At 41.6% G+C, this 27,587-nt stretch overlaps 2 protein-coding genes across 3 annotated transcripts in view; one reads left to right on the top strand and one right to left on the bottom strand.

Annotated features, from left to right (window-relative positions):
- The window catches only part of SYN3 (synapsin III), a gene marked incomplete at both ends in the record, with an annotated part of 176,149 nt that overhangs the window by 37,023 nt on the left and 111,539 nt on the right, over positions 1-27,587 (top strand). For both annotated transcript variants that reach the window (XM_079549484.1, XM_079549483.1), the window contains one exon: positions 6,053-6,142. In XM_079549484.1, the coding sequence (XP_079405610.1) occupies positions 6,053-6,142 (90 nt within the window). The remainder of the gene's footprint in view (positions 1-6,052; positions 6,143-27,587) is intronic.
- Positions 13,350-27,587, bottom strand: part of TIMP3 (TIMP metallopeptidase inhibitor 3) — a gene marked incomplete at both ends in the record, with an annotated part of 32,725 nt that continues 18,487 nt past the window's right edge. The window contains 4 exons of the mRNA XM_079549485.1: positions 13,350-13,547; positions 14,187-14,308; positions 14,979-15,090; positions 21,859-21,941. Of these exons, the coding sequence (XP_079405611.1) occupies positions 13,350-13,547; positions 14,187-14,308; positions 14,979-15,090; positions 21,859-21,941 (515 nt within the window). The remainder of the gene's footprint in view (positions 13,548-14,186; positions 14,309-14,978; positions 15,091-21,858; positions 21,942-27,587) is intronic.

Raw genomic sequence — 27,587 nt, 5'->3', positions numbered from 1 at the left:
TCTTGATATTACTTGGGGCTTATTTCCTCACCCTGAGCAAGGCATGTTTTACCTCTTCCCAGACTCTTTGTGTCACAGACAGTTGTACAGTAGCATCTAGATTTCTTGTAGGACAGAATAGTTGAATAGTAATAAATAATAGCACTGGAGATATCAGCAAAATGTGTTTTATGCTTTCTTCCTCCTTTTTCTGAGTGATGCTTTCTTGAAAGGTAGGAGAAGTAGAGATGTTATCTTCAACAAGTAAGTCTATCCATTTAAAATGATAAAGGCTGTGGGAAGATGCAGAAAGGGGGAAGAGTGCAGGTTCTCTCAGTGGTTTCAGGAAGAAATAGAAGTCTGTAATAGTGTTTTTTCATTCCGCCTGAAAGACTGTGCCCTGGAAACACCTTGATCTGAATAAATTCCTGGGAAGCACAATACTGTTTTAATATTCAAGGCCCAGCTGGATGGAACTTCGACCTGGTCTAGACAGAGGCATCCCTGCCTATAGCAGAGGGGTTGGAGCTAAGTCCCTTTCACCTCAAACCATTCTATGATGATATTGTATGCTGTGAGCCGCCTTCACCTGTTCTTTAAATTTTGTCAGGTTCACCTGGAAATCTCAGGAAACCTTAAAACCAGATTTATTTTATAACAAACTCAAAGTCATCAAGAGCTGAAGCAGCTGGAGAGCTTGAGGAGTAAGACTGGCCATCATAGCACCTGCAGGAAAGAATCAGATCTGCTGCCTTTCTTCAGTGCAAATCTGGGTTTTCCAAGCAGTTTCATTGCCCTCCCTGATCACTGCTGCTACCAGAATGGGAATTTCCCCTGCATTGGTCTAGGTCTGAAGCAGGCAACTACAGGCTATGTGGATTTGACAAGGAGATTGTTCTTTCCAACGTACTGCCCCATGGAAAACTCAGATATGTTTGTAGGAATTCCCACTACTCATTGAACAAATATAGTTTGGGATGGGACTTAATGTTTACAGCAAGAGTTAACTGTCTTCCCTCTTTACTTAAGACTTTTTGGTGGTTGTTTTCTTGGAATAAAAAGTCTATTAGTCTTCAGACCCGTGGTTTAAGTCCAGATGAGGCTTGTAGTAACTCAGATGTTTCTTTCCATGACTGTGTAGTGTTGGGTTTAACTCAATTCCTGTCAAAAAAGGTACTGGTATTATTGAAAGTTGTCTTAATTTTCAATCTTTTTGCAGTATTTGGAGTTTCCATTGAGACAAAGGCAGAGTCCTGCCTTACCCAAAAATGTTGCAGTGCAGTAATGCACTGGGAAGTCCAGGTCCCCATGTCCAGAAAAAAATAGAATCATAGATCGCTAAGGTTGGTGAAGACCTCTGAGATGATTTAGTCCAGTCATCAGTCCATCCCCACCATGCCCACTAACCATGTCCCTCAGTGCCACATCCACACAGTTCTGGAACACCTTTAGGGACAGTGACTCCACCACCTCCCTTTTACATCTCACTTTTCCATCCAGGTAGATGATGCATGTTTGCCCTCAGTCCCCATTTGAATCATGAGGGTTGCTGGGAATTGAAAGGAGAGGAAGAGAGAGATAGTAGGTTCAGTACAAGCTGTTTTCTACAGTTATTCTGACTGTGAGCATGCGGACCCCAGTGACCAGACGAAAAGCCTGCGCAATATGCTAGCTTTTGCTGAGAAGACCGCCATGTGGCCTATTCCATCTCATTTGTGGTTGGAGTCTGTCAGGTATCAGTCAACTGTTTTCAACTCATTCTTTTTAATTATGTTTTGTATGGTGTACAGGGGCCTCAAGATGTGGCAGGCCTATTTTTAAGAGTCTGAAGTGAAATAAAACAAACTCAGCACACTGCAGAAAACTAAAAACTAAAAATAAAAAATGTAGGGCTGGCAAGGCAGCGTGGGATAAATTGGCTCTGCCAGTAACTCATGTCTAAATATGCTGGGTCTGGTTGTGCTGTGCCATGCTTTCCTCACGGGGAATACAGCTGGCTCAGACAACCTCCCAGATAAGTCAGAGAAACCACTTCCAAACACTTAGGTTTATAGAATGCCTCCTTTCTCCACTGCCCCGTGCACACATCACCCTCAAAGACAAATGATTGTAATGCACTAAAGTAATCTAACGCCTCAAATGGATCTGAGCTGGCATTTGGCACAACTGAAATTTTATCAGATTAAGGTTAGCTCAGGTAGAGATTGCACTGGGCCATTTGAGGGCAGAAAGCCTCACTGGCTGGAGAGTCAGATTTTTGTGATAGCTGGGGAGTGTGAGATAGGGACAGAGCACTTTGGTGCATGTTCTACTTTGATTGCAAAACAGGCATCTTGAAATAAGGCATCCGCTTAACAGAGATTACTGGAAAATTTTTGGACCTAAAACAGTTGAGGCGCATGAAGAAATGAAATTAAACCCCATGGGAAAATGTGCTTTTCACTCTCCCTTTTTTTTTTTTTCCAAAAACAGTTCCATTTCATAGAAATGTTTATGATTTTGTGGAGGGGGATGGAATGGAGACTGCTTTTTCTTGGCAATTTGCATCAGTGTTTTCTCAGCAACTGTAATTACAATCAGCTGAGTTTGGCCTTGAGTATACTCAAACATGCAGCCCTGCTTTTTAATGACATTTTCCAGTACTACACATTTCTTCAAAGGTTAAAATTTGCATTAAGCACAGGCACAGTTTGACATGCGCATTTCTGAAGGAAAAAGAAAAGAAAAACACAACAAAAATCAAACACTGTGAGGGGACCTCACACAGAGAGAAAGATCTAAGCCATCTAAGTTTTAAGATGATCACAGAACTATTGAGAAATAATGGTCTAACCATGTGAAACACAATGCTTTAACCATTCATAAATTTATATATATATATATATGGTTGTAAAAGTCATGATACAAAATCCAGTGGGAACAATGCTCAAAGTATTGCATGCGAAAATGTCTGTAACTGTAAGACAGCTTTTGCATCTGTAAGACTGTAGGTAATTAGAAGTCTTGATGATAGTCATCTACAGAGTCCAAGTACACTCCTAGCCAAGCTACTATGGACTGTAGAGGAACATAGGCTCCCTGGTGGCCCAAACATTTTAAAAATATGCAAATGGACTTGAGATGTTCTGAATGGATCTTCTTATTTCTCTGGAAAGATTCCATGCAAGTACCTTGAAACCAAGCAGCCAAGCAAGATATTTCCACTTGTTAATCTGTTCCAAGTGCCTCAAACCCTGTCTTTGCCACATTGCCTTGCCCCATGTTTTGTTCTGCAGTCCGAATGCAATCTCATTAAAATCAGTGGAGCAACAGACAGTAAGAAGTGACACAAAAACATGTAAGGAGCATTTATTTCTAGTTGGACTGCTGATGAGAACATTCCTATCCATCTAAAACGCACTGGAGTGATGACTTGAGCTTTACCATCGGGTATCCGAGAGGATCCTGTACCATGCAACATGCATGTTTCTGCCAACTTATTGTCCAATAAGTGTCAAGAAGGAAAAAAGGAAGGAAGTGACTCACAAAGGCCAATACCAAAGGCAGAAATTTTGCAGATCATTGAGACTCTCACTCGCATGCATCAAAAGTAAGCCCAAGGAAGAAGTTGGGATGCCACCTGTCAGCCACCCAGCTGTTCCAGTTATTATGTTTGTGCTGTTTTTCTGGTATAACACAGATCTCACCTCAACATCACAGTGTCTGTGGTTCAGCAAGTCTTCATTCGTGCACAGTGAAGGACATGTGCTGCTCACAGTCTGGGTGTTTTTCTTCCTCTCCCTGTCTCTGTCTCATTGTAAGTCCTGTTTGCTCACTTTGCTAGTCAAAACAGGGCTTTGTTTTTTCTTCTCTAGGATGTGCCGCTCTAGTACAAGTAGTAAAGAGAAGTAAACTGTCTTCCTTCCCCCAACATCAATACCTCTCTTGCCAACAATAATTATTTCACACAGGGAGTTTTTCTCTTATCTACTGATGCATATGAGGGGGTGGTGGTGTTAGTGATGGGATATGCCAGCTCTTGCTGTTTCCTGAGCTTTCTTAAATGCCACATTTTGACATACGAGATTAGCAAAAGGATTCTTCTAATTTGTTTGCAAATCTGCTGGCAGCTGCCCCTTCAGCATGTAGCCTGAGTCTGGCACACACCCTGCAGCTAAAGTTTTTTTCTTTTTTACATGCTGGTTGCACTTTTTTTTTCCTCACATGGATTGCTCTTTAACTTTCAAAGGGGAATTTCTTCTCAAGACAAGTTCCAGTTTCTTGCAGAGAATTGCTTTTGCTTAGACTAGCCCAGGAAGTGGGACAGGAGCTCTATCACAGTAGCTCTCTCTTTATCTGCAATCTAACCTTGAAGTTGAAGCTTGGTACATTTGCTGCCTTTAGCCATTCCCCTGAAGTGCCTAGAACATGTAAGATCAGGCAGCCCATACTATTGGAAGAAAGTAGGCTTTCTCTTCTCTTCCCGGTTCCCCAGATGTCTGTTCCCTTCCCCTAAAATATGTGTCACCTCCCTCCACTGATAAAGGTGACACAAAGATCGCCTTCAAGATGAATGCATCCCTAGCTTTAATGAGAAACTTGAAGGAACTTACATAAAGAACTTACAGTGAGACTTGGCCCAGACTGGGGGCCTTTTGTTAGTTTAACTCAATCTTACCACATTTCAGAGGACTTGGAAACTTGATGCTGTTTCTAAATCACTTTGCAAATAGGACACCAATGAGGAGTGAGTTCATCCATGTCTACCAGCTCAGCAGGAGCCAAGATTCTCACTTCTTGTCAAGCAATCCCCAATCACTTTATTCTCTCAACATTCATGAAAATAATCAAGCTACTGTATTCAGCCTCATTCCTTTGCTGCAAGACTGGTCTTACCACATCACTGACAGCACTGCCAGGTCAGCATTGTCCATGGGAACAGAGCTGTATCTCTTCAGAGGGGGAGGGGTGTAGCTAGATGCGTGATTGTGAAGAATCCCTGCTTTTGCTTCTAATATTTGGAGGTTTTCTAATATGTATGTCACTTCTTATTCCCTTTTCTGTACTAGATCTGTTTTGGAAAATTTTTCTATCATACTATCTCAAGGTATCAGATTTCTCTTAGGCAGATTTGGTTGTTTTTTCCATCTGATCAATGACAGATTATGTAGGGAGGCTGCAGACAATGTATGTATTAGTCTGATTATTCAGAAATTGCCATGTGGGGGCAGGAACTCACTGTGCTAAACTTCTGTTGGGTCTCTGGAACATAACTAGAAATCAGAATACTCTTATCATGGGAAACTTTCAATCTGGCTGGGCACAATCCTGAATAACAAACAGTTTATAATGATGATAATAATGGTGATAATGGGGAAGCTCTGGCTGACAGTCTGGGACGATGGCTACCTGGGACATGTAGGTGGGCCATGGCTAGGAGATGATGTCTCCTTTCTCCTGCTCTGTTTGGGTGGATGCTGGGAGACCCTCAGTTCATAACAATTGCAAGTAGTGTCAATCGTGCTTCCTTGGTCTGGTGCTCAGACCTGGTGGTCCTCTTGTCAATTTTATCCCTTACCTATTCTCTTTCCCTTCAGCACCATGGGTAGATGTGTCTTGCTTTACTTTGGCTATGGGACAGAGATGCAAGGAAAAGTTTCAGTTTTGTTTCTCTTTGCTCAGTAGTGGGGCGCTGATTTTCCACCTGATCATGCCTCTAAGCCCTTTCCTCTAACAAGAAGGGCACCAACCTCTCCCCAGCCACCTCTGGGAAATTAATGCTTGTTCATAGTAAATCCATAACTAAATCCAAACTGACCCCCTTCTGTCTCCTGAACTCCTCTTCTTGGTCCAAGGTTGTGTATATTGTTCAGTTTGGCCCTGGGTAACTAGTGCAAGTTCTTAATTATTTTTCTTCTCTTTGTTCAAGAAAGCAATGTGGGAAAGGCATAATAATAATTTTCATTTTTTCACTTGCCTTCTTCACCAGTATCAGAACACTTTGCAAGCTTTTACCTTTTGCATAATAGGCCACTAACATCTACTCTCTCCATTTTCTTTTTTTTTTTTTTTGTCCCCCTCTGTCCCTCCCAAGTTCTCTCAGCTCATTAAAATCTTCAACTCGCTGGGTCCCGAGAAGTTCCCTCTCGTGGAGCAAACTTTCTTCCCAAGCCATAAGCAGATGGTAAGTACCTGTGCTTTCTTCTGATTCCAGCATGGGTGGGGGAGAAGCAGTAAATGTGATTTGGGCATGAGAGAGCGGTAGGTATGCTGGGGAGAGCCTCAATTTTTGCTTACAGAGAATTACTAGCTCAAAAGCAATATGCAAAAAAGCTCATGAAGTATGGAATCACTTTATTCAGATTAACTGTTTCCCCTCCTGTCACACTGGAGTTGTTTACGATACATAGGAAGTCTGGGATATGGGCAGAAATAACTGTTTGTCTCACATTAGTTTGCTTGGTCTGTCATGAGGTTGCCATTCATGAAATACTTATCAGCTTGACTGGGTACTCAAAGAAAACTGAAGTTCCAAAAACAGAGGTTGTTTCAGCTTGTAGTATTTACTTTGCCCAGTGGCTCTGGTCTTCTTGCCAACACCGAAGTACCCAGTGTGTTGCATGGCTGCTGGGCACCATATCAACCTCTTAGGGCACCTTCCAAAGGGACATGCACAAATGCCCGCTGCAGACTTGGCGTTAGTCCTGGAGAACGTATGAGTGTCTTCATTTAAAGCTGCTAGTACCTTGTTTCCTTTTGCTTACAAGGATAACTAGTCCTTGGTGAGTTTTCCTCCCAACTTATATGTGTGACTTAGTGACTCTCCCTGCCTGGCTGACAAATTCATGTGACCCTCTGTGTGAGAACCATGGCCCCATGTGTGAGCCATCCAGGCTTGTGTTCTGTGCTTGATTGCAAATGTGAGCAGAGTTGACAGCCTGCGTGATAGGATGTTATGGACCTGGCAGCAGAAACAAACACCCAGGGGGAGCTTCAGAATTCCAGAAGAAGCTTCACTTTTTTTCTTGTAGAAGATCCCACCAGTGCTCACTAGGTACCTGAAAACCTTGGAAGGCTGTTCTTTCATTTCTCTGCTCCAATACTCTGTGCACTCTAACTGTGCTGTGGGGCCAGCAGCTCTTTCATATTTCACGTGTACATGGTGAAGGTAAGTACAGTCATACTCTGAAACACTCAAGTATTGCAGTGATGAGAGTTGCATGAGCGTTTAAGACAAAGAAATGGATGGTCCTTACATACCGAGCTAGAGTTGGTTGCCAATCTTTAAGGCAAAGTAATTGATAAATCCTGTTGCATTTAATTCTCATTATTTATGAAGAGGGATTTGTGGCATGCATAGTGTTTTGGGGACAGTTGTGACTTTGGCCATCACTTCAGAAATGGTATTTTTGGAAGACTTGATTAAGCTTCTCATTGCAAATGTGTTACCTGGCAATTTATCATTACAGTTTTTTTGTCTCAAAATATGATTCCGTTGCGTGTACACAACACATTTATAACCGTATCATAGTTTGGTTTAGTGAAGCACTGATCTTAATTTCACTTATTTGTCATCTCTATAACTTATCACCAGCTTGCAGATGCTATTGCTTACTTCCCAAAGAATACAGGAACCTTTTAAAGCTGTAGATAATATCTGAGCACACACTGTTGTTGACATGCAAGTTGAAGTAATCTGATTTAAATCAGTCTCTTTCCAAACATTTACACAAGCAACAATCTACTTGGGCAAATTATGACCTGCTCTTCCCAGACTGGGGGCCTGCTTCTCTCTTCTGCCTGAGGGAGAAATGGAATGAGTCTACATAATTTCCCAGGATCTTCCTAGCTGTGTTTTCACAGTATCCGGGACAGAGAGAGTAAGCACTTAAGGCAAGCGAGCTGTAGTCAGCACTCCAGCAAATGTATGTGAAACTTGCACACTGTTCATCAGCTTCTCAAGGTATCAGGAATGATAACAATATCCCTTCCGTGGTCTTTCCTTTCCTTTCCTTTCCTGTAGGTGTTTTCAAGCTATACGAGTTAACACAGGTGCTTTGGTTGCTGATCCTGGAAGTGTTTCTAGTTGGTGTTATGGTATTACTTCATTGAGTGCGGCATACTTTAAGCAATGAAGTTCTCACATAAGAGACCCTCATCCACGTATGCCGAAAACTTTCTAAGCTTGGTCTCTAAGCCTTTGGATGAAACACAGAGCGGATGTAAGTCTGCTTTATTCGTTCCTCTTTATGGAGGAAGTAGCGATTCTAACAGCTACAGGACTGTATTTGTACTTTAATTTAGTTGAAAATGCTTTCTCTCAAGCTTGCTTCTATGACAAGAGGGCATTTTTACCCAACCTTAAGCAATAAAACTAAAGAAAGGACACAAGGCTCTGATATTCCATAGCAGAAAAGATCTGAGAAAGGAATCTCCAATTTCTTTACTGTGGGTGTGTACCTTTCAACAGTCCCCCTGGCTCACTAGAAATAAAAACAATCTGGCAACTGTTCTTCTAAGGCCCTACTGGTGCTACATGACTACATTATGACAGCCCTGTTCTGCAGTGACCCCCTATGGCCAATTAACAAGTAGGATACATTAACTTCAAAAACGATTTTTTGTCTCTCCTGGGCTTATGACAACTCATCAAGAGATCAACCTCTCAGAGAGATGGTGGGATTATAGGGTGGTGTCTTTGCCAAAGAGCAAGAATTGCCAGAGGGGGAATGTTTGCTTTGAGCCCAATAAATGGTATCAAGAAAGGGAAGGAAATGAATAAATCCACTTGCAAATCCATCTGTGTACATTTAAAGTGGGCAGAAACTAACGTAAGTGAAGCAGAGACAGAATGTCTGTGATAGAAATAAAACCACTTTACTGTTTAGAATAAAAGGACACTATAAAAAGTGAACATTATGCAACATTACCTTAAAAGACAATATACATTCACTGAATATAAAATTTATAAATAACATGGAGGAAAACTGTAAACAGTGCTAGAAAATTTAGCAACAAATACATTCCTTCTGGACAAGATTTTTCACGCAGGTTTGGTTCCCTCCCCAAATTTCCATGACTATCAGGAACAGCAGAATGGCTCTGTGAAGGAAGGATAGTGTCAGAGAGAGTGTGAAACCAGTACAAGCAAAGCAGCAGTGCTTAGCGGAGTGGTAAGCTTGTTGTCAACACTGGTAACACCAAAAGTAACTTATTCCAATTAAAAAAGGTTCTGCAAAAGTTTTGCCCTACCTTTCTAAGCTAGAACAGACATTTTAAATATTTTTTTCAAAGATATCTGAAAGAATGGAGAATGGTTTGTTCCCATGGAGGCTTTTACTTTGAGTCCTTAGTGTGAAAAACACTGCAGCGTGTTTGCTATTAATCACCCTGAGATAGTACTCCAACCTGCATGAATGTCCTATGTAAAAAGCCATGCAATTTTTCAAAACATGAGAAGTTTAGTCCTAAACTTGCAGTTTCGTCCCATGGAGGGATGAGGGAAGCCTACCACAGGGGGGGACCACAGTATCTTGGTGATCCCAAGAGGACTTCAGTCAAGGTACTCCAATCACAGATCTCTTCCTTTTCTCCATCTCCATCTCTTTCCTTTTTGGAAAGGAAAATTAAGATAAATTATTCCCTATCCTTCAATATATTTTTCATACTTTTTATAATTTCTAAGGGAAAACACTCTCAAGCAAAAAAAAGGAAAATAATTATAATTTAGAAAGCAAGAGAATGGCTTATATAGAGATGGCATATGGAGGGGAAAATTGCCCTCATCCTACATGTGCCTGGAGATCATGCTCTCATGAGGTGGGCAGTTGATAGATTCCATCTAACCTTTGATTGCTTTGATTGCAAAGTGAAGTGAAGAGCATGGGAGAGGTGACTCGTGTGAGCCATTGCATGCTCCAGTACCCAGTTCTTGGGGGAGAACTTCATACCTGCCTCCTTATATCCTGTCGCTCAGTGCCCACATCCTTCGTGGTGTGTTCTAACAATTCAGAACAATCATAGAATCAGCAAGGTTGGAAAAGACCTCCACAATCATCTAGTCCAACCATCCATCTACCACCAATACTTCCCCAGAAAACCATGTCCCTTAGTACAACATCTAAATGTTTCTTGATCACTCTCAGCTTAGCAGGATAGGAGAAAGCAGAGCACAGAGAGAATGGAATAAGTGTTAGAGTCTGAGTTAGAGCCCATACAAGCCACATTAACAGCTCCCTTCTACTTCAAGGGAACCTTCAGGCAGGTCCTTAATGCAAGCACAAGCTAAAGCTTAGCCCAAGAAGCAGATGTCCCTGATAGCATGCACAGAAACAAAATTAAGTAGCTTCCCAAAAGAAATGTATTTTTACTGGATTCTTCCCCCTCCTTTTGGCTCCACATTTTTAAAAGTCTTAACAACTGTTTCCTTACACAACAAGGGAAACGATTTGCTACCAAACCCCAACCCTTGCTGGTCTAGCTGTATGCATCTCAGAAATATTTTACCGTCTGCAATACAAAATGTGAATTCAATTTATTTTCTGGTAATGTATGGTTGCTGTTTTGTTGTTTACAAAGCACATAGCTACATTATATCCTACCTGGGGGCACAAGCCCTCATAGCATTAGAATGAAAATATTTTCACAATAATTTGAGTGCAATACTGTGATGTCTCAGCTATAGCTACATGAATCAGTGACAGGTAAAATATGCAGAGCTGCAATTAAATGAAAAATCAACACCTCACTGCTTCGAGGGGCATTCTCATTCAGCGTCTGAAGCCATGATAAGTGGCTGCAGCTCAAAGAAACATCAGCTTTGCGAGGTCGCTTTGAGCTTGAGGAGCATCTCCCTAACTGCTGACTCCACACAGTGTGGACAGTGAGGGTGGAAGCATCCCTGCTGGCCAGGTTGGCTCCACTCCGCACTCAACTGAGATTGAGCCCTTGGAGATTTTGTTGGCAGCACAAAGCTCAAACAGAGGTCGCCCCACTATGTCCAAATGCCCAATCCCATACTCTGCCAAAAGGGGCAACGCTCTTGACCTGAACCTATGATGGGACTGATGAAGCACCCTACTACTCTCCCTCTCATCTCCAACCTATAATTTAGGAGTAGTCACAGGGAAGAGGACTTTTTGAAAAGTGTTCCAAGCCTGAATCACAGGAAAATCCAATGGATTTTCAGTGTGTTGAGTTCTGTATTGCCACTCAGAGCAGCTGGAAAAAAAAATACACAGCAAACCTAGGTGCCTCCTATACCAGCTCCTTAAAAATGTCCTTTAAAGCTCATGCTGAAAATGAAGCTGTAACAATATTTTTTTTTTGTAACAATTTTTTTTGCTGTAACAATTCATCTAGTGAGTGGGGCATTTCAAGGCACGTGTATCTGCCAGAGCACTGGTGGCACAGAAGAGCCATAAAAATGCATCAAGACCCATCTCAGACATCCATTCCTTTCCATTTAGCAAAGAGGCCCCAAACAACTCTCCAATAGTTGAGAAGGTCACTGACTATAAAACGCTGTATTGCTCTGGGCTGGGATCACTGCAACACTTTCTCCTGCTGGTGGCAGCTCTGCTTTCTAAGTGGAATGAATTGAAGATATATGGAAACTTAAGATAAATAATCACAATAATACAAAAATGAAGTTAAGCATAATCTTCTCCCTGCCCAAGCCCTCCCCATTCAAAACTCAGTCACCCATTTTGTCAGAACCCCTTCTTCACCGTCATTAAAACTTAAAATACTTTTATTTGATAAGAAAAATTATATTATAGTTTTCTTAATAAAAAAAAAAAAAACAAAATAGAACGAAAAAACTTCTCCAGTCAACAGCAAAGCACAAGACAGTAAGGCTCCTCCTCCCACATCACTGCAGGACACAGTATGAGCACATGCACAGATCTATGCTTTACAGTGCCTAGAGGGGGAAAACAGCACTTGACACAGAAGGAATCCTCTGGACAGCTGAAATTTTATGATCCCAGCCAGCACTTATCAGGAGACCACTCTTCCTTGCCTAGTCCCTCCCCCCTCCCCCCCCCCCCCCCCCCCCCCCCACTTCCTCTCGCTATATAAACAAACACAGCTAGTGTAGCTGCAGGGAGGAACTGTGGTGCTGGGGTACAGAGGAAACAATGACTGTAGCCACTACTGCAGATACACTGGAGCTTCAATATCTTAAGAACAACTCACTGACTCGGAATGTCAATATTTCTGTCTTTAAAACACAATCAAACCATTCTTTTGTTTCTAACACTAAAAAATTTCCACGTCTTGTCAAAAATAGCTTATGTCATTATGTGTATGTATATACATCTTAGTTCAGCAAAACACTATTTTGGCAATAGATTTTTTTTATAATAAGAGCTCTAGCAAGTCTCCCCTTTCCCTCTCCCATGTGATTGATTTATAGTTGGCATTTTTGCATGTTTGATTTAAGGTGTTTACAAGCTGTTTGTGCTGTTGAAGCTGAGCTGCAAAGAGTTCAGGCCCAACACTGTTCAAAACAGGATGCCACAGCATTTTATCTGCTCTGCTGCAGGTGGATTTACCTCCCTGAACACAGGGGATGGGGCTTTTGTTTTTTCAACAACAAAAATACAAAATACTCTCTCCTTTGTTCTGGAGAAAGCCAGAACTTTAAATATGCTCTTTAAATTAGCTAGGACAATCAGCCAACAATGCTTTTACCAGATGATGCGGTCAGACACACCAGGTGAATTTCTCCCACTGCTGGAGTCAATCACATTGCCAATCCCTTCCATAGAGGAGGATTTCTTTTGGATGTCATTTTTATCCAGAGTTTAAGCTGGGTTTCTTTTCAGTTTGCTTCATCTGCCAATCTGATTAATGAAACCTGTTTTTCTTTAAACAGATTTGTCTACGCATTTTCAGCATTTAGTGCATGAGGAGGGGTGAGGGGAAGCCAGCGCACAGAAGAATACAGTGCCTAATTGGCATAGTTTTTAGATTTTTGTTTTCCTAAAAAAATAGAGATTATATTGCTACAGCTAATGATACATGTAAGAGAGCAAGAACTCCATGGTTTTTTTTCCTCCATTTTTCCCTCTGGTGTGCAAAAGTAAGCTCCCAAACGTCATCTGACCAAAACGAGTGGTATCAAAAATGGAAAAGGTAACTACTACAAATTCAGTAAGGTAGCACAGACTTTTTTCTTTCCTTCTTTTTTTTCTCTCTCTCTTTTTTTTTTCCTTTTTTTTTTCTTTTTTTCTTTTTTTTTTTTTTTTTAAGTGTTCGAAGTGCTAGAATTTGCAAGAAAATAGGCACTAATTTCATTGTCATCATCATGATCAGGTAAGAGTTAGTGTCCAAAAGAAGATCAGCCACAAGTAAGGGAGAGGGAAGATAAGGAAGGTACAGCGTGCTCAGGGATCTGTGGCATTGATGATCGTTTTATCTGGAGGCGCCCATCCTCTATACCAGCTGCAGTAACCTTCCACCCTCTGGATGCAGGCATAGTGCTTCGCTTGGTGTCCTGAGTGGCCGAAGTTGGAGAGCATGTCTGTCCAAATGCACTCATTCTTGGAGGTGGCAAAGCAGGGCAAATAGTAGCAGGGCCGAATCTGCAATTGTAAAGAGCCGACCGGTGAGGCAACACAGAACTTTGTATAAAATGCCTTTCTAGCAGAAGCAAGGGATTAAAAATTCCTCTCCTTAGAACCTTGCTTACTAACTCAAAATTTGGCCTCAGTTTATTAAGCATGTAAACATATGCTTAACTTCACATACACAGGTAATTTCAAGTCGAAGAGGTTTCTCACGTTCAGAAAAGTTGAGCTTTTATCTATGTTTTTGCAGGTCTGAGGCCAAGAGAAAAATCTTGGTGCCAGGCTGACAGATTTTAACTATTCAAACTGTTTGCACAAGAGAAAAAAAAAAAAAAAAGCTGGCAACCTGGCCATATTTTGCCAAGCCTTTGGTGCTTGATTTCATTCATCTGCAAACAATTCTGTGTGGATTCTAAAAGGCTTCCCTAGCCCCAATTAGCTCCAACATGGAATTGCAAAGGCATAGACACGGCATTTTTATGTATCTCTTCTCTAATCTCAAAACTAAAGCTGAGCTGATCCATTTTCCCTGCAAAAACTGCTGTCCTTTATTTCCTTCACCGGCTGTTCACCATCATTGGGATTACCAGCTAGAGGAAACAAAATTCTAGGGTTCTAACATCTTAACACTACCTAATTAGAAACACCACTTACCTTGCATCCACAGCCCAGATGATAACGATGATTCAGTCCTTTACGCTGGGACAGAGTCAGTCGGTCCCATTTCTCATACCAATTGCACAGGCCAGTGTAAACCTTCCCCTCGTACACGCGGCCTTGAAAACAGACACATAGTCACAAGTTAGCACTTCTCAGCTCAAGCACTTTGCTCATTTCCTGAGACCGCTAATGCTCTCAGCATGTTTGGCTTCAGTCCCTGCTCAACAACTGCTTTCTTTTTATTAACTGGCTCAGGAATTTCTGACCAGAGAGATTACAGCACTTCTGTAAGTTAGGAGTGCTATGCCAGCTGTAAGCACCAGCAGCAACATACAGGTAAGTAATAGTGACAAGTTTGTCTCAACAATATTGCAAAACCAAGTGAATTGACACCTTCAGAAGGACTTGGCAACTGTCGCATCCCTATCTCCTTGCATCTCTTATCTCAACTGTCTGTACTCAGAATAGAATGGGTTGGAAAGGACCTCTGGAGATCACCTAGTCCAGTACCTTGCTAAAGCCTGTGGAGACACCATAACCACTCTGGTCAGCCTGTTCCAGTGCTCTGTCATCCTCAAAGTAAAGTTGTTTTTTTCCTCATATTCTGATGGAACTTCTCGTGTTCCAGATTGAGCCCACTGCCCCTTGTCTTTTCACTCCCAAACACTGGTCAATACCTTAACATTTGGAAGGCTATAAACAGAGTTGGGTACACAGCTGCCCATGTCTTTAGAAGCCATATGTATAGAATGGAAGATTTTGATTACAAAGTACGTTGTCCTTTACCTGTAATCAGATATTGGTACTTGTTGACCTCCAGTTTCACACCACAAAGACTCTCTGAGGCTTCTGTGTAGATGTACTGAACGTGCGGCATTATCTGGAAGCCCCTGTACATCTAGACAAAGAATAAAAAGGCATTAAGTCATCTAAAGATGACAACTTTTCATTCAGATTCTTTACAATCCATGCTTCTGGACTGTGGCAGCAAGCAGTGAACTTTTAGTGGTTAGGGTGAAGGACTGACAGCACTAGCTGGATTCTGAGAGAAGTCTCCTTAGCAATCTTCTCATAGGACAGAACACCCACCTGTAGTGAGCCACTACAGTTTTACAGGGGCATCCCCATCCCTGCTCTCATTAGTTCCAATGGCACAAAGGGAGCAAAGCACAAACATCGCAAGCTCTGCTAACATCCTCAACAATTTCATTTTTCCTTTATGTAGCTTATAATCAGGGAGAAATTGGTTCAAGTTTGGCTTCTTTCTCCTACATGTGACATAAGCAATTTCTTCTGAACAAAGGGACTTTTTCTTTTAAACAATGACCTTGTTTTCCAGTATCAATGCTGTAAGAGTTTCAAGCTTTTGCTGCTTGATCCAAGTCATCAAGCCAGATGCCTCCTTCTCAGATGCCTAGCATACACAACTCCTGCTGACTTCAGCAGGGATTTAATGTTTCTCTAACTAAATGAAAGCAGAAATAGAATTCTACTTAAAATTAGCCTGTTACTGATGCCTGCCATAAAAACAATATCATGTATACATAATTCCTCTATGCTTTTTCTCCTTTTTCATAATCATTAAGTGGAAGACAAGATGCAGTTCAATTTAATTAGAAATATGAACCCACAGACATACTGGCAGTTGGAGTCAATCAGGAATTAGCACGTGTCCTTATCTGACTTGACCTTACCACTGCCATTTAGGGAAACTGATACATACCTGTTTAGTAGCATAAGGAGTCTGTGCATAGCAAAGAAGTAACTATTACATGCATACACTGAATCCAATAAATCATATCCTATTTTTGAAACACTGAGGATAATTTTCCTCCAAATTTCATCTTTAGAATTTGCATATTTCAAATTATTCAGGCTCTTTTTCCTCCTCCACCCCAAGCTGTATGAGTTGCCAACATTCAAAAGTTAAACAACGGAGGGCAGAGAGAATCACTGTTTCACAGTCTTTCTTAACCTAACCTCTTCTGTGTTAACTTTGTTGATAGAGAACACATTCATATTCATTTTAACTATTAACATTGTAATGAGGCATAAGAAGAAAAAATCCCAAGCAGCCCCAGAGCTATAGATCCCTGCTGATGATCCCCACAGAAGTGGTAGTATTCTCTTCCGTGCTTTATTTTATTCCTTGCAGTCCCTTATTACCTAGTGTATGTGTTCATTCCCATTTGCCCATCTTTCACTACTCCTTTCTGCTTTATTTAAAAAACAACCCTTTTTCTTCCACAGAATTCAACAGTTCTATTTTTTCTGGTGCTAGGTGCCTGATTCAAACCTCCACGAAGTCAGTGAACAGCTCTCAGTAAGATGTAAGGGATGTTATGCTAGATGCAGGTACTGCATATACAAACAAACAAAAAGCTACTATTTTTCCATGTGCAGAGGTCAAATCACCTTCTGGGTATCCAGGGAGTATCCTTACTGCCAGTACTCCAATCAGCATTTTATGCACTTATCACAGGTCAGTAACAGCACTTCTGTGTACAGGAAAAGACATTCCAGAGGGTTTCTAGTTTCCAGCCTTCCTTCTACGCCCAACAAATATGCACGGAAAGCATTTTTTTAAAATTAATCATACTGTAAGAACAGAAGCTCACAGATCATGTTTGGAATAAAGCACTGTATTCTTAGGTCAGCAAAGCCTTACACTGAATATGGAAGAACTGAACCTTGCCTCATCTCTACTTTATTCCTGCAGTTTTATTGGTACAGGATGATTTACTCAGATTTTCCAATCACCATTGAGATAGCTGAAGATCTAAGTTCTGGCACAGGTATCCTATGTGTCCTTGGATGAGTTTTTTAGTCCTTAGTGCATTTTCATTCCTCATCTGCAAAACAGCTCTGTCTTGCTTCAAAGGGGTAGCGCTGTGAGGAAATGCATGCTGACTGAAGATCGTATGTTCAAACCCCAAGCTAGTGATAGTCACAGCAAGAAGTTACGATTGCAGCATCTAAGCTGATAAGACTAGCTAAGATAACAGCTGAGGGCAGGCCCACGCAATACAAGCAACCACTCATTCTGAGTGCTAAACTTCAAGGAGCATAAGGCTAATTAAGGATCTGAGCTACAAATCTACACCTGCACAAGCTCCCCTTGTAAAAGGGTCTACAACCCAGATCAACTATTCTTCAGAAGAGCTGCTCAGCCCCTTCCTACAGGACCCCTGCAGTCCAACTCCTTGGACTGCACCATCTTCTGCACCATTAAGCTCCAAATGATAGCCTCGGAGGTAATGCCAAAATGGCATCTAGTTTTTGACTCCTGTGCTTAATTTCCTGTTCGCAGTAGCATCAGGGACAGCACTGCCAGGGTTACTGAAGGCATCATGCTCAGCCTCTCACAAAGCCCTTCAGCTCACCCCTCAGCAACAACTGCCATGCTAACAGACCTGGAGAGCCTGCCTCCCCAGCTGACAACTGAAGAAAATTTGCTCTGACCTTGGTGCTCGGGAGGATACAGAAAATTCCCCAATCTTTTACAGATGTCCCCTTTCAAAACAAATAAAGCATTTTCTTTTCTGGACATGCAGAATATCCTGGAAGTGCTATTAGACCAGTCGGAAGAAAACCAACTACTAAACTAGCCTCTCTCCTAACTGCTACCCTCGGAGTCCTCCTGTCACCACAAATGTGTATTTTCAGAAACAAAATGACAGGGAACAAAGTATTACCAAGTGTCACATGGTGATGCCTGCTAGTGCTACTCTATTTCCAGCTGTGTCAGCATTCCCCTTCACAGCTCCATACTGCTCAACACACGTGCAAGTACTGTGGTGGCTCCTGCTGCGTGACTAACTTCTGCCTGTGATGTGATGGCTCTCCCCCATTCCTCCCATGTGAGGTTATACTAGATGCCACAGCTTGGAGTCATCTTGCCAAAATTCAGCTGCCTAAAATGTAGGTGCTTCACAGGAATTAAACACCCTCTCTAGTCATATGCCAAGGAGGTGCCCAGGAAAGTGGTGGAATCACCATCCCTAGATGTGTTCCAGAGCCATGTGGATGTGACACTGAGGGACATGGTTATTGGGTATGGTAGGGGATGGGTTGATGGTTGGACTAGGCAGCCTTAGAGGTTTTTTCCAACCTTAATGATTCTATGAAAGGCAACTCCAGAACAACTCAGCCCATCCTAAAATAGTTGTCTACAACTGATGGGCTAAATTACACTTTAGTGGTTCCTATCTCTCTCCATTGACAACCATGAGAACAGGGAAGACTCAACATTTCATTTTAGCACATCTAAAATTAAACTAAATTAATCCCACCCCACTTCTTCCCTCTTGTGACTATCACACTTCATCCCCTTCGGCTCACTTTACAGATAAGCAACAAATCAAAGAAAGCCTTCTTGCTTTTGGCAGCTTGTACTGAGTGCTGCCATGGTCAACCAGCACTGTGTGTGCATATGGAGAAGAAGTATCCTGTCTCCTTGTTTCCTTTGCTGTTTCCTGAAATAGCTCTGGGACCATGCTTAGAATGTACTGCAGCAGCACAGAGCATGCAGGGGTTAGATCAGTCCTGTACAGAGTTCTGATACGTGATCTTGAAATATTCTTACATTATTTGAGAAAGCAATGAAAGTAGGGAGTGCTAGAAAAAGCAAAAGGCCTTTTCAGACAACAAGTCTGAACACTAGGAAGCCTGGCACTGTTTTGTGCCTGAAGGCTGACCCTGTGCTCCTGTCTGGGCCCCAATCTGATTTAATTATGAAATTCAGCAATGAGTTTAGCAGTGTTAGCAAGAATAAGAATCAGTCACAGCAAACTCTAGAAAGCCGTGAAAGAAATATAGTTGGTTTCCTTTTAAGGCATTCAGTGCTTTTCACAGGCAATTCAGTGCACACAACTAGGCTTAAAAGGCTTGTTTATTTTTCATCTGCAGGTGCAGGCAGGTTTATAGGTGGCCAAAAAAACCCAAAACACTGACATGTTAGTTTTATCTTCAGAATTGCTCCCATGCAGCTGTTCAGAGCCACAGGCTGCCTTCATTTTCTTTTCAGAAGGACAGTTTTCATTGGGGCGAGCAAGAGAGATTTGCTGCATCATTCTCATGTCCCCATCACATGGAGCTAAATTCTTCAAACTGAATCCTCTAAACTCAGCAGAAAGACAGCAGGGTTTTGGAGAAGTCACTTACTTTGTTTGTTTATCAAGAAGTGTGTCCTTGGGACATTCCAGTTTTACTGAGCACTTTGACTGCTTCAGGTTCCTTCCTGCCAAAGGTCTGTGCAATGCAACATCTCACCAGCCCATCATTAGTGCAGCAGGGCATAATGTGGCAATACAGGCAGCTTGACCAACAGTCTTCCCTTTAAAATCACTCTTGTCCTTGCTGGGCATACAGCTTCCCAACAAAATGCTGTGGGACTGCTACTGCAAATTGCCAGTTGGTCTTGGCATGAGGTTTACTACAGTATCTGCTATAAATGCCTGGTCCTGTGCTGCAGGCTTAATTCAAGAAAAACAGCCAGGACAGGCTCCCATGTTGTAAATAGTGATACAACAGTGTCTGTTGACATTAGAGTGGCTGGTGCTCTGCTCAGCATGCTCACCTTGCCTGCTTGTGCTCTAACCTTTGTCAATAGAGACAGAGAAGCTTTTTTTACTCTCAGCACTGACACCATTGCAAGCTCCTAGGTAGATGAAGAACACTTATTTAATGCCGTTCCAAAGATTTATGACACTGCATCTTACTGGCTGACAGTAGAGCAGGCTGTATTGTTACCAGATGGAGGATGCTCTGGTTTCATCCTGACAATTTTCAAGGTTCACAGGAACATCAGCATGCCTCTCATACAGTCAACTCCATTACACAAAATGGATCACCTTCTTTGTTCTGACAGAGGAACACCAACCACTGGGACTGAATTCTGGTGGAGTTGTTAGCGCTACGCCACCATCTTACAACAGATTTCCCAGAAAAATGTGTAGCACTTGAAGGCTGTCATCCATTTCCTGAGCCATATTCATTTCTCTTATCTCATTTGCATGCTTGGCTGTCAAGATATCTTCAGGAATGTCATCTGATCTTCAGATGACAGGAGAGTACTATGCTGACCTTGTTCCTTAGGTGAAGTTGGAAAGAAAACTAGGGGCTCTTTCTGGGTCTAGAAGAAATGTTATTTTTTCACACACTTCCAAAGCAAGCGCTTTACATCTGAAATCTCTGTGCTCAGGGAGAAGAGCAGTAATAATAATTAAATAATTAAAATTTTAATACTGATTTTAAAAAGAGGGTAATAACTCACTTTGAGACTACTGTTATTCTAGATCACCACTGCAGCTTCTCCATAGACATGTGTTAGAAATAAAGCACTGAACTGAGAAAGAAGAAGGTTAAGGGCCCTGGACAGATGAGTATGTAATCAGGAAAAGAACAGTTGATGAACTCAATGCAACACAGTTTTGTGAAGTGAAGTACACCAGTTAACCTGGACAGTAAAAGCTGGACAGTAAAAGCTGGAAAAGAACAGCAGAGAGTGCTGTAAGGCTGGTAAGTCCAGGTACAGCTGTCAAAAAAACAGTGGCAGCACTGTCAACATAACCTGTTGCTTTTATGATACTAAATTCATCAGATTTATATATTCACTTTTGAATCTTAACAAGAAATTTTAAAGATAAAGAAAATAGTAAGCCCAGTACCTTGTGTCCTCTTAAGCAAAGTAGAGGCATTCCACTCTAGTGGAAAGGCTGTGCCAGAACCAGATTTGGCCACGTGTGCAGTTTTGCGATAGTTTATGCAACAGGCTTTGAGCCTCCTCCTCCCAGTTTTGTTGCTTAGCTATAAACTGCCTTATAAAGAGAGTTACTGTTATGAGGCAAGCAACTGTTTTTTTCTGAACCTTTACTTTGTCTAATATGTTTCAGATTTCTTCAGTGTCTGCCAAGCTTTTCCTTTCCCTTTTTTTTTTCCTCCCCCTAAAGACATAAACCAGTCTTATGACTGGAATAGCACAGCCAAGAAAAATAACGCAGAGCTGATTTTTAGCATTACATAACATGGGGGTCAGTTTAAGAAAAAAATTCAAAGCAACAGGTTGAATGCAGTTTCTACACCAAAGAGATCAGGGCTCTGAAGTCAGGAAATAGAGAAACCAAACAATTGGTGAAGGAGACCTACCTCTTTCCACCTACAGAGTCAACAGCACTTCCAAGCTGATGATACCTGAGAGCTAAAACATTTGCTTTTGCTTTATATAAGAGCTTTTGCTATGAGATTCCTTGGTTCTTAAGTGGAAAAAAAAATGCCATCATGGGAACTGGTGGTCACAAAGAAAGCAAGGCAAGAAGAGCACATTCCCAAGGCTGGCAGACCCCCCAGCACCATATTTTGAGCTTAATAAAAAACACTGCACTAAAAAGCTTCCATTTCCACAGTCTTTACACTGTTTATGTTGAACACAAACATGATTCCAGTATCTATCATCCTCTACTACCAGATACGTTAACAATAAAGGAGAAATGCAGGTATTCAGTACTGCATGTCAGAAATGAGCTCTCCCTGCTATTTTTCCATGCCTCAGGCAAATTTCTATCAATTGAGGGGCTGCTACTTTAAATACTCAATCTCATTCATTGTTACATGTTAATTAGAATCATTATTTTATGTAAACACCCACATGAAAAGTCTGTAAACATACCTTCATCTGCTTGACTGTGTATCTCATTGTTCCAAATGGTCCATCTTTCATGAGCTTCTTTCCCACAACTTTAGCACGGATCACTGTCAAGAGAAAGGAAAAATACAACTGATAAGTAACTTTGAATTTAGATACAGAAACCCTCACAAGGTTTAGGCTGGACCCTCCACTTCAAAAAAGCCACTCAGATAAATTGCTTTGTGAAACAAAACTCCAGACCAACATTCCTTTTAATTTATTCTAAAATTTCACATGCAACGGAGGCATGTAAAATGGGATGCCAAAGAAAGTATTTATTTAGAGGAAATCCAATTAAGTGTGAAGACAAAGAACAAGCATTATTTGTGTTGAAATCCCTCTCCAATTTGAAAAACAGATTATAGCTAGGACCAAGACAAGGTAAAATGCTTGCACCAAGCCAGAGGGCTGAAATTAATATTGAATGCCTTGAATCTCAACATAGAGAATTGCACGATGGGTGCCCCATGCAGCTTCTGTTTCCCAGTAACCCAACAACCCAGTACAGCACACTGCAGTGTCTCATATCTAGGGACTTCCTACACAGCTAGTCTTGAGGTACCACAAGACTCCCAACAACCAGCTCTCTCAAACAAACAGTTAAGGATTTTGAAGTCTGTCAAACAAATCTAGCAGGTAGCTTACAGTCAGGTTAATGAAGTGCTCTCCTGCTTCTGTATTTTTTGGGCATACCACACAAACTACTGTTTCATATATCCTCTGCTTTGAAATCACCTGATCATCAGGAGGAAAGCAAAGCTTAGTAACAGGGCAGGAATTATTCAGCTAATACCCACTACCATAGAACAATCGCATTCTGTTATAAAACCACCAGAAGTGGCTTAACTTTCACAGGAGCTGCAAAAAAATGAGATTTGAGAAGACCAGTCCTGACAAGAATCACTGTTACAAAAGCTGTACACCAGAGGCCACTCAAACCAACAAAATCAAACAAATGGGGAACTCAAAATTCCATGAAGAGAAACATCAAAACTACAACACACCCATGTAAATCCTGCCTCTGAAGTTATGCATTCATTGTGCTTCTCACTATGACGGCCATGAAAATTATTCCAGTAGAGTAATCCAAATAGTGCAACACGCTCACAGCACTAACAGAAGCTCATTTTTTCCTGGAAGAAGGTACCAGACACTTTTGCACAAAGGTTATATTGGTACAACATGATTGCGAACAAAATATCCCTGCTGAAAATACAGCCCAATGTTTCCAGAATAATGAAATCCTGCAACTAAAATGGACTACATACATCCCATCTTCTCAGCCTACAAAGGTCCTGATGGTAACTCCCTGTGCAGGACAGAGGTATTCCTTTCACAGAGATTGTACTAATGCATCACAGAAAACAATTCATTAAGAAGTAGGAAGGCATGAAAGGGAGATCAAGAGGTGGAGTTGCTCTTTGCAAGTAGGAAAACCCAATGAGCTATTATATGCATTACAGCCATATATAAAAGCCAAGTGCATGGACCCATTTGCTAGGCTTATAGGATACAAAACAAGCTCCTTGCTGGTTCTTAACTCATTTCAGGGTTCAGATGGCAATAGAAGCACCTCGAGAATTGGTAAGAAGAGAAGCACTGAGTTTTGTTTGCTACCTCGATCAAATTAATGAAGGAAAATGGTTGTCCTCACTCACCTAAAATGGTACTTTCTAAATAATGTGAAAAAAACAGATTTAAAGAGACAGATCTAGTTATATGCATCAGCCCTGGAACTTGTTCATGAGGATGGTGTGAAATGAAGATGAGCTCACTCTACTCCAATTTACATTCTGTGCCTTAGCCAGATTTCTCAAATAAACTTTAAATTCAGTAAGATAATACTGTTGGCTTTGATTCAAAAGTCCAACCAAACTTCTGTTTATTGAGTGTCAAGCTTGATTCTTTTTTTTCAAACTTCTATTATCCAATGGCAGTAAAAGCACACGAATTTGTACAATTTTGTTGGTTCCACTATTTAACAAGCAGCTCAGAGTTCAATTTACTCCTTCCTTCAAAACTTCATAGCTACACTGAAGAATGTCCTTGAGGAGTGCAAACAGCTTTCAAAAATGAGGTACTTCCCTTTGTTTCCCCCAAACACCACTGCAAGTGAAACTGCAGAAAGCGGCTGCCTAAGTCTCAGTTAAAAAGAACACAATTTCGTTAACGCTCTGTGAATTCCTTGGGTACTTCATTAGTAATACAGCCCTTAGCAAAGGGTATGAAAGGTCTTATCTTTATCTGTTGCTTATCTAACACACTGAAATTGAAAAACAACGAGTGTTTGCCTAACATAGGATTATTAAATACAGATAACTTACAATGGTAAGAAATATATTAAAATGCAATTTTGCAAAACCCTAAGGTTGCCAAGCCAGAACATGGTTAGCATTAAAGATGACAGGCACATTCCCAGTTGCTGACAAAATACCTAAAAATCTGTTTTCTTCATGTACTTAACTGCTAGTTTGGCAGCCCTTTAACTTTCTGGTTAAAGTAGCACAGCCACTTCAGAAAGAAAGCAGCTTTGATTTACGGACTAATCAACAGCTTCACCACAAGACCAAAGGTTCAAAACGTGCATCTTCACTAGCACATAACAGCATCCCAGTTTCAACACTGCTACCCCTGCAGTCAGGTGGAAGGATATATGACTAGGTTAAGACAGCCCCGTCTCTTCAGATTATTACTCTCCAGTAAATAGAAAGGAGCAATCATGCCAGCACATTCATCTAGTGAAAGCCATGAAGAACCTTAGCGTGGGCTGTCACTCCAAGCCTTTAGCAAGTGGGTGAGGCTGTCTGAATCTCAGAGAAGTTGTCTTTGTTATCCAAACAGTAACCTTTTGGATAAGTTCCTTCCTCTACCAGAAAGCTTGGAAGCAACAAGGAACTCACCCTATCTCATTTCTCCCATATTAAAGGAGAAATCAAGCTGTTAGTCAAGGAGCAAACGATGCTCCAGTTTCTGCCCTTTGAGGATCAGACACCTCTGAGTAAGAGAAAAACAGTGTTGGATGGATGGGACTGCTCAGAGGCTGCTCTTACACATGCAGCTTCATCAGCCGTGTGAAAGCAATCCACAAATCCGCCCAGAACAGGGCTCCAAGCTGCAGAACTGCAGGCATGTGGATGCTGCAAATTCAGTCCCCGTTATACTGGAGAAATCCACTGTTTGCTTATGAGGACTTCTGTTTTTTTTCATCAGAAAAAGGCAAAAGGTGCTGCGAGTGCTCCCCTGAACTCCTTTCTCCCCAAAGCTCTGTTAAAGTCCTGCTGTTACTGATGGGAAATTTTATCCCACACAAGTGGTCACCAAAATAGCTGCATATTTTTAAACCACAATTCCTTTGATGTACTGCCTATAAAAATACGCCGAGATGAATGTTTCTCAGTACTTCAGGGTTTCGGGTCAGGTCACTTTGTGGGACTGGAGCAGTTGGCAAGGTCTCACGAGTGATTTGTAATTATTATGAAAAGTTAAATTAAATGGGGATATAAATCTTGATAAGAGTGGCTGCCATATAGTGATTCAAAGAGGAGAAAGGGCTGCTTGTCCAATGTTGGTAGAATTTTAAAAAATGATGGGTAGCAGAAGACACGGTCACAGTGTGAAGACTAGACAATGAGTGAGAGAAGTGGGCACACATGAGACTAAGAGAAGCATTTCCCAAGCTGAGAAAACAACGTGCTGAAAAGACATGCAATTACAAAGCCGTTTCATCCTGGCAGAAAGCACTACTACACATGTAGTAGGAGCTCTTCTTCCCCCAGCTGAAAAGCAAAGGCATATTTAGTTAATCCAAGCCTGTCCTTTATGGCGGTCAGCCACTAGATGGTGACACTATCACAAATCTCACAGTAACGAGAGGGCAGCGGTACGTGTGGGAGCTAACACCACGATTCCCAGTTGTATGTCCAACCACACCATGAGAACCAGATGCTTCCACGCAAGCTGGATGCTTGTCATCCATAAACAGCAGCTTTCAGTGGAGGCACACTGCTTTCAGAGGCCAGGATTTGCTCCAAACCCATCTCCCTTGTGGCTAATGATTATGAAAGTCTCAGGGGAATAACACATGCTACAATTCTATTATTGTTTCCAGGATTTCTTTTACTGGTGTGCAAGAAGGGTATTTTTGAGTGAGAAATTTGGCTGAGCTGTACACTCGTTACATTTAAGCAAATGAAGGATGTGGAGGATTCACGTTGTTTACTAATGAAGACATAGGGGAGAAATAATTCTCTCAGCCCATTCTTAGACACCCAAATAGCAGCAAAATAACATATATGCAGAGCATCAATGTGACCAGGAGGCTAAGAAAGCCTCTGTCTGTTCTGAGGCCACTAGCTAGCCCAGCAGCTGGGCTGCGAAACAACCCCTCAGCAGAAGGGTGTGCTTGGAAATGCTGCCTTGACACTAAAGGTGGGACATGTTGTGCTCCTTTTTCCAGCCCCCCACCTGATCTGTTAGTAATTATCACCAAGACTCCTGGCTTCCCTAATAACAGAAGGCCATAACTACAAGAGGACTGTGTCCTTTGGACTGGAAGTCTGGCCCAGCTGTATACAACCTCTTGGGAACCTGTTAAATTGTCTGGTGGCTGTAAGCCTGTGTGAGAAGTAAGGGGATGGGGATGCCTCTGGAACAAGAAAACACCATCTCACCCATTTCTCCACTTTCACAGTACAGCAGAACCATGGGGAAGGCAATGATGGCAGCAGGGGGTTCATGAAAAGACAAAATCAGATACAAATCCCTGGTCTGCCTGTAATTAAAGTCTCATCCTCTACATAACAGAAAGACAATTATAAACATATTGAATTTGAAGGCTTCTTGTAAAGACCAAGGTTGAGAAGATGATACAGTAGAGGAGCTTTCTCTTGCCTTGTTCCACTGTGACCTCCAGCCAAAGCCACATGAGCAAAGAAAACGTTTTTTTTTTTTCTTTGCCTTGGAACAAGCCAAGGCCAGCAGAGCTCCCGGGAAGCACTGCCAGAGAAGCTCATCAAGAAAGCAAAAAATTAAAATAGAAAATAGCGAAGTAAGCAGTTCTCCGCTGGCTGCCTTCCTCTTATACCCCTCACCATTAAACTAGTTCCCAATTAGCCTTCTCAACTGGCAGGCTAAATCTCAATCTTCCGCCTTTTCATAGTGCCCTAAGGAACACTGACAGAGAAGGAACACCCCCTTGACCTCAATCACCACCAATTATCAGACCATTGCGATGATAATACCACGGTGGAAAGAAACTCAGGCTTATGTTGGCAAATTAGCTGCCAAGTTTGTTGGAACATTTTGGCTGACAAAAATCTAAACAAAAACAGGAAGGAAAACACCCAGATATCTTTCCCTCCAATTTTTTTTTTTTTTTAAACTAGAACTATGACATTTACTTTTGGCCTTTGTTCTACAGATCAAAATAAAAACCTTTCCCCTGTTGAAAGGTTTTAATTGCTGTTTGAAGGCCACCCCAAAAAGAAGAGGACAACTAAATGGCTTCACCCAGGCCCAAGTTATGGCTGAACCAACTGATCTTAATTGCAATTGCTAAACACTTGAAACCAGGTTTCATATTCTTTTATACTTTGCAGAATTCTTAGCCTCTGAGAGCTTGTTGGCAAAACAAATTGAATTTTCTCATTTCTAACACTGCAAAACAAGAGTGATGCACTTTCATGCAAGACTGATTACATCAGACCTCCCAT

This window comes from Tetrao urogallus (genome assembly GCF_951394365.1).
Source record: "Tetrao urogallus genome assembly, chromosome: 1".
Taxonomy (NCBI): domain Eukaryota; kingdom Metazoa; phylum Chordata; class Aves; order Galliformes; family Phasianidae; genus Tetrao; species Tetrao urogallus.
Note: the sequence above shows the minus strand (reverse complement) of the source record. Positions and strands in the feature narration are given on the sequence as shown.